This window comes from Calidris pugnax, unplaced genomic scaffold (genome assembly GCF_001431845.1).
Source record: "Calidris pugnax isolate Ruff unplaced genomic scaffold, ASM143184v1 scaffold382, whole genome shotgun sequence".
Taxonomy (NCBI): Eukaryota; Metazoa; Chordata; class Aves; order Charadriiformes; family Scolopacidae; genus Calidris; species Calidris pugnax.
Window position 1 is genome coordinate 4728 of NW_015091090.1, and position 7379 is coordinate 12106.

General features: G+C 49.7%; 1 protein-coding gene across 1 annotated transcript; it reads left to right on the forward strand.

The window, feature by feature from the left end:
* The first annotated feature begins 6461 nt into the window (after positions 1-6461).
* Positions 6462-7162, forward strand: LOC106897293 (apoptotic chromatin condensation inducer in the nucleus-like). Its single transcript, XM_014957866.1, has 3 exons — positions 6462-6718; positions 6808-6910; positions 7005-7162. The coding sequence occupies exons 1-3, from the start codon at positions 6659-6661 to the stop codon at positions 7160-7162; spliced, it is 321 nt and encodes a 106-aa protein (XP_014813352.1). The 5' UTR covers positions 6462-6658.
* The last annotated feature ends 217 nt before the right edge of the window (positions 7163-7379 follow it).

Below are 7379 nucleotides of genomic sequence, written 5' to 3' on the forward strand. Positions count from 1 at the left end.
GCCAAAATTGGGGGCGGAAAGAGCCGAAAAGAGCCGAGTTTGGGGCAGAAAGAGGCAAAAACAAGCGAAAAGTGGCAGAAAAAGCCCAAATTGGGGGCAGAAAGAGGCGAATTAGGGGCGGAAAGAGGCAAAAGCAACCGAAAAGTGGCAGAAAAACCCAAAATTGGGGGCGGAAAGAGCCGAAAAGAGCCGAGATTGGGGCAGAAAGAGGCAAAAACAAGCGAAAAGTGGAGGAAAAAGCCCAAATTGGGGGCAGAAAGAGACAAAAAGTGGCAGAAAAAGCCCAAATTGGGGGCAGAAAGAGCCGAAAAGGGACGGAAAGAGCCGAGTTTGGGGCGGAAAAAGCCAAAATTGGGGGCAGAAAGAGCTGAAAAGTGACGGGAAGAGCCGAGTTTGGGGCGGAAAGAGGCGAAAAGTGGCGGAAAAAGCCCAAATTGGGAGCGGAAAGAGCCGAAAAGGGGCGGAAAGAGGCGAAAACAAGCAAAAAGTGGAGGAAAACCCAAAATTGGGGGTGGAAAGAGCCGAAAAGGGGTGAAAAGAGGCGAGTTGGGGGCGGAAAGAGGTGAAAAGGGGCAGAAAAAGCCCAAATTGGGGGCAGAAAGAGGCGAATTAGGGGCGGAAAGAGGCAAAAGCAACCGAAAAGTGGCAGAAAAACCCAAAATTGGGGGCGGAAAGAGCCGAAAAGAGCCGAGTTTGGGGCAGAAAGAGGCAAAAACAAGCGAAAAGTGGAGGAAAAAGCCCAAATTGGGGGCAGAAAGAGGCGAAAAGGGGCAGAAAAAGCCCCAATTGGGGGCGTAAAGAGCCAAAAAGGGGCAAAAAGAGGCGAAAATAAGCGAGAAGTGGCAGAAAAAGCCGAGTTTGGGGAGGAAAGACTTGAGTTTGGGGCGAAAAGAGGTGAAAACAAGCGAAAAGTGGAAGAAAACCCCAAAACTGGGGGCAGAAAGAGGCGGAAAAAGCCCAAATTGGGGGCGGAAAGAGCCGAGTTGGGGGCAGAAAGAGCCGAAAAGTGGCAGAAAAAGCCCAAATTGGGGGCAGAAAGAGCCGAAAAGGGGCGCAAAAAGCCGAATTAGGGGCGGAAAGAGCCGAAAGCAACGAAAAAGTGGCGAAAAACCCCAAATTGGGGGCGGAAAGAGGCGAAAAGGGGCAGAAAGAGCAGAATTAGGGGCAGAAAGAGGCGAAAGCAACCGAAAAGTGGCGAAAAACCCCAAATTGGGGGCGGAAAGAGCCGAAAAGGGGAGTATAAGGGGGGTCGCGAGGGAATTTGAGGTAAAAAACACAGTTTTGGGAGAGTTTGTGAGGGGTTTGGGGGGAAAAGGGGGTTTTGAGGTAGTTTGAGGGGGGCCGTGAGGGGGATTTGAGGTAAAAATTGTGGTTTTGGGGGAGTTTGTGAGGGGATTTGGGGAGAAACGGGGTTTTGAGGAGGAGCGTGAGGGGGATTTGAGGTCAAAGTCGTGATTTGAGGGGGATTTGGGGTAAAACTCGCTGTTTTGGGGGAGTTTGTGAGATGATTTGGGGGGAAAGGGGGTTTTGAGGGAGTTTGAGGGGGGTCGTGAGGGAATTTGAGGTAAAAAATGCGGTTTTGGGGGAGTTTGTGAGGGGATTTGGGGGGGATCGTGAAGGGCTTTGAGTTAAAAGTCGCGTTTTGAGGGGGGTTGGGGTAAAAATTGCAGTTTGTGGGACTTTGTGAGGGAATTTTGGAGAGAAACGGGGTTTTGAGGAAGGTCGTGAGGGCGGTTTGAGGTAAAAGTTGCGTTTTGAGGGATTTGAGGGGGGTCGCGAGGGGTTTTGGGGTAAAAATCGTGGTTTTGGGGAGTTTGTGAGGCGATTTTGGGGGAAAAGGGGGTTTTGAAAGAGGGTCGTGAGGGGATTTGAGTTAAAAGTCGCGTTTTGAGGGGGGTTTGGGGAAAATATCGCGGTTTGGGGGGAAAAGGGGGTTTTGAGGAGGGTTGTGAGGGGGATTTGAGGTAAAAGTCGCGTTTTGAGGGGGGTTTGGGGAAAATATCGCGGTTTGGGGGGAAAAGGGGGTTTTGAGGAGGGTTGTGAGGGGGATTTGAGGTAAAAATTGTGGTTTTGGGGGAGTTTGTGAGGGGATTTGAGGTAAAAGTCGCGTTTTGAGGGGGGTTTGGGGAAAATATCGCGGTTTGGGGGGAAAAGGGGGTTTTGAGGAGGGTTGTGAGGGGGATTTGAGGTAAAAATTGTGGTTTTGGGGGAGTTTGTGAGGGGATTTGAGGTAAAAGTCGCGTTTTGAGGGGGGTTTGGGGAAAATATCGCGGTTTGGGGGGAAAAGGGGGTTTTGAGGAGGGTTGTGAGGGGGATTTGAGGTAAAAATTGTGGTTTTGGGGGAGTTTGTGAGGGGATTTGAGGTAAAAGTCGCGTTTTGAGGGGGGTTTGGGGAAAATATCGCGGTTTGGGGGGAAAAGGGGGTTTTGAGGAGGGTTGTGAGGGGGATTTGAGGTAAAAATTGTGGTTTTGGGGGAGTTTGTGAGGGGATTTGAGGTAAAAGTCGCGTTTTGAGGGGGGTTTGGGGAAAATATCGCGGTTTGGGGGGAAAAGGGGGTTTTGAGGAGGGTTGTGAGGGGGATTTGAGGTAAAAATTGTGGTTTTGGGGGAGTTTGTGAGGGGATTTGAGGTAAAAGTCGCGTTTTGAGGGGGGTTTGGGGAAAATATCGCGGTTTGGGGGGAAAAGGGGGTTTTGAGGAGGGTTGTGAGGGGGATTTGAGGTAAAAATTGTGGTTTTGGGGGAGTTTGTGAGGGGATTTGAGGTAAAAGTCGCGTTTTGAGGGGGGTTTGGGGAAAATATCGCGGTTTGGGGGGAAAAGGGGGTTTTGAGGAGGGTTGTGAGGGGGATTTGAGGTAAAAATTGTGGTTTTGGGGGAGTTTGTGAGGGGATTTGAGGTAAAAGTCGCGTTTTGAGGGGGGTTTGGGGAAAATATCGCGGTTTGGGGGGAAAAGGGGGTTTTGAGGAGGGTTGTGAGGGGGATTTGAGGTAAAAATTGTGGTTTTGGGGGAGTTTGTGAGGGGATTTGAGGTAAAAGTCGCGTTTTGAGGGGGGTTTGGGGAAAATATCGCGGTTTGGGGGGAAAAGGGGGTTTTGAGGAGGGTTGTGAGGGGGATTTGAGGTAAAAATTGTGGTTTTGGGGGAGTTTGTGAGGGGATTTGAGGTAAAAGTCGCGTTTTGAGGGGGGTTTGGGGAAAATATCGCGGTTTGGGGGGAAAAGGGGGTTTTGAGGAGGGTTGTGAGGGGGATTTGAGGTAAAAATTGTGGTTTTGGGGGAGTTTGTGAGGGGATTTGAGGTAAAAGTCGCGTTTTGAGGGGGGTTTGGGGAAAATATCGCGGTTTGGGGGGAAAAGGGGGTTTTGAGGAGGGTTGTGAGGGGGATTTGAGGTAAAAATTGTGGTTTTGGGGGAGTTTGTGAGGGGATTTGAGGTAAAAGTCGCGTTTTGAGGGGGGTTTGGGGAAAATATCGCGGTTTGGGGGGAAAAGGGGGTTTTGAGGAGGGTTGTGAGGGGGATTTGAGGTAAAAATTGTGGTTTTGGGGGAGTTTGTGAGGGGATTTGAGGTAAAAGTCGCGTTTTGAGGGGGGTTTGGGGAAAATATCGCGGTTTGGGGGGAAAAGGGGGTTTTGAGGAGGGTTGTGAGGGGGATTTGAGGTAAAAATTGTGGTTTTGGGGGAGTTTGTGAGGGGATTTGAGGTAAAAGTCGCGTTTTGAGGGGGGTTTGGGGAAAATATCGCGGTTTGGGGGGAAAAGGGGGTTTTGAGGAGGGTTGTGAGGGGGATTTGAGGTAAAAGTCGCGTTTTGAGGGGGGTTGGGGTAAAAATTGCAGTTTGTGGGACTTTGTGAGGGAATTTTGGAGAGAAACGGGGTTTTGAGGAAGGTCGTGAGGGCGGTTTGAGGTAAAAGTTGCGTTTTGAGGGATTTGAGGGGGGTCGCGAGGGGTTTTGGGGTAAAAATCGTGGTTTTGGGGAGTTTGTGAGGCGATTTTGGGGGAAAAGGGGGTTTTGAAAGAGGGTCGTGAGGGGATTTGAGTTAAAAGTCGCGTTTTGAGGGGGGTTTGGGGAAAATATCGCGGTTTGGGGGGAAAAGGGGGTTTTGAGGAGGGTTGTGAGGGGGATTTGAGGTAAAAGTCGTGTTTTGAGGGACTTGAGGGGGGGTCGCAAGGGGATTTGAGGTAAAAATCGCGGTTTTGGGAGAGTTTGTGAGGGGATTTGAGGTAAAAGTCGCGTTTTGAGGGGGATTTGGGGTAAAACTCACGGTTTTGGGGGAGTTTGTGAGGGGATTTGTGGGGAAAATGGGGTTTTGAGGGGTTTGAGGAGGGTCGTGAGGGAATTTGAGGTAAAAAACGTGATTTTGGGGGAGTTTGTGAGGGGATTTGGGGGAGAAACGGAGTTTTAAGGAGGGTCGTAATGGTGATTTGAGGTAAAAGTCGCGTTTTGAGGGATTTGTAGGGGGTTGTGAGGGGATTTGGGGTAAAAATCGTGGTTTTGGGGGAGTTTGTGAGGGGATTTGAGGTAAAAGTCGCGTTTTGAGGGGGATTTGGGGTAAAACTCACGGTTTTGGGGGAGTTTGTGAGGGGATTTGTGGGGAAAATGGGGTTTTGAGGGGTTTGAGGAGGGTCGTGAGGGAATTTGAGGTAAAAAACGTGATTTTGGGGGAGTTTGTGAGGGGATTTGGGGGAGAAACGGAGTTTTAAGGAGGGTCGTAAGGGTGATTTGAGGTAAAAGTCGCGTTTTGAGGGATTTGTAGGGGGTTGTGAGGGGATTTGGGGTAAAAATCGTGGTTTTGGGGGAGTTTGTGAGGGGATTTGAGGTAAAAGTCGTGTTTTGAGGGGTTTGAGGGGGGTCGCGAGGGGATTTGGGGTAAAACTGGCGGTTTTGGGGGAGTTTGTGAGGGGATTTGTGGGGAAAATGGGGTTTTGAGGGGTTTGAGGAGGGTCGTGAGGGAATTTGAGGTAAAAAACGTGATTTTGGGGGAGTTTGTGAGGGGATTTGGGGGAGAAACGGAGTTTTAAGGAGGGTCGTAATGGCGATTTGAGGTAAAAGTCGCGTTTTGAGGGATTTGTAGGGGGTTGTGAGGGGATTTGGGGTAAAAATCGTGGTTTTGGGGGAGTTTGTGAGGGGATTTGAGGTAAAAGTCGTGTTTTGAGGGGTTTGAGGGGGGTCGCGAGGGGATTTGGGGTAAAACTGGCGGTTTTGGGGGAGTTTGTGAGGGGATTTGTGGGGAAAAGGGGGTTTTGAGGGGGATCGTGAGGGAGATTTGAGGTAAAAGTCGCGATTTGTGGAGGGTTTGGGGTAAAAATTGCAGTTTTGGGGGAGTTTGTGAGGCGATTTGTGGGGAAAAGGGGGTTTTGAAAGAGGGTCGCGAGAGAGATTTGAGGTAAAAGTCGCGTTTTGAGGGGGTTTGGGGTAAAAATCGCACTTTCAGGGAGTTTGTGAGGGGATCTGAGGGGAAAACAGGGTTTTGAGGAGAGTTGTGAGGGGGGTTTGAGGTAAAAGTTGCATTTTGAGGGGATTTGGGGTAAAAGTCACGTTTTGAATGAGTTTGTGAGGGGATTTGGGGGGAAAATGGGGTTTTGAGGGGGAGCTTGAGGGGATTTGGGGGGGGAAAGTGGTATTTTGGGGGAGTCTGTGAAAGGATTTTGAGGGAATATTGTGTTTTCGAGGTAGTTGTGAGGGGGATTTGGGGTGAAAAGGGTGTTTTGAGGGGATTTGGGGGTAAAAATCGCAGTTTTGGGGGAGTTTGTGAGAACATTTTGAGAGAAAAGTCGAGTTTTGAGGGAGTTTGTGAGGGGATTTGGGGGGAAAATTGAGTTTTGGAGGAGTCTGTGAGGGGGTTTTGGGGTAAAAACCGTGTTTTGGGGGGGTTTGTGAGGGGATTTGGGGTAAAAACTGTGTTTTGGGGGAATCTGAGGGGGACTTGATAAAATAATAGTGATTTTGAGGGGAAAAAACACGTTTTTGGGGGGTTTGAGGTAAAACTTGACTTTGGGGGGGTCTGCGAGGGGAATTTGAGGCAAAAATCACATTTTTGGGGAGTGTCAGAGGAATTTGAGGGAAAAACCACATTTTTGGGAAGTTGAGAGGGGAATTTGAGGCAAAAAGCACATTTTTGGGGAGTGTGAGGGGAATTTGAGGTAAAAAGTTGCCTTTTGGGAGAGTTTAGGAGGGGATTTGAGGTAAAAAATCCTGTTTTGGGGTAGTTTGAGGGGGGATTACACATTTTTGGGAGGTTGGGAGGGGATTTGAGGTAAAAAAACCTGTGTTTTGGGGCGGTTTGAGGGGGAATTGGGGGTTAAAAGTTGCCTTTTGGGAGAGTTTAGGAGGGGATTTGAGGTAAAAAATCCTGTTTTGGGGTAGTTTGAGGGGGGATTTGAGGTAAAAATGGACTTTTTTAGGAGTCTGGGGGTATTTGAGGTAAAAATCACATTTTGGGGGAGTTTGTTGAGAGAATTTGAGGTAAAAAGTTGCTTTTTGGGGGAGTTTGGGAGGGGATTTGAGGTAAAAAATCCCATTTTGGGGTAGTTTGAGGGGGGATTTGAGATATATTTGAGCTATTTCTTAAAAGATGATTTTGGGGAGAAACCGAAGGATTTGGGGGGGCTTCTAAATAGGGAAAAAGCACTGATTTTCCTCTTTTTTCCCCCAAAACCCAGGCGCTGATGCTGGAGAACCTGCAGAAACACTCGAGCCCCCACGGCACCTTCCAGCCCAACTCCCAGGTGGGAAAAGCCCCCAAAACCCGCCGGTTTCACCCCAAAACCCCTCTCCGCTGCCCCCACTGACCCAAAACGGGGGTTTTTCACCCCAGATCGGGGAGGAGATGAGCCAGAACAGCTTCATCAAGCAGTACCTGGAGAAGCAGCAGGAGCTGCTGCAGCAGCGGCTGGAGAGGGAGGCGCGCGAGCCCCAAGGTGAGCCCTCATTTTTTGGGGTAAAAAAGCGCGATTTTGGGCAAAAAGCCGGGAAATTCCAGACCCAAACCTTGCCCTTTTTCGCCCCAAAAAGCCACGGCAGGGAAGGGCGAGGAGGAGGAGGAGGAGGAGGAGGGGGGACGAAGGACGGAGCCGCGCGGAGCCCGCCCCCGGCAGGTAAAAACCACAGGGGGTTTGGGGGGAATTAGGGGCGTTTTGGGACATTTCGCTATTTTTGAGGGTGGGGAGTAGATTTTGGGGTCATTTCCCCCCGTTTTGGGGTGTTTTTCCCATTTTGCAGCCTTTTCCCCCCATTTTGGGGTCATTTCCCCCCATTTTGGGGTGGTTTCCCCTCTTTTTTGGGGTGTTTTAACACATTTTTGATGAGTTTTAACAACATTTTGCTGCTTTTACTGATTTTAGGTGCATTTTTAAGGCTCTTTTCCACGTTTTAGCCTTTTTTAGGCTC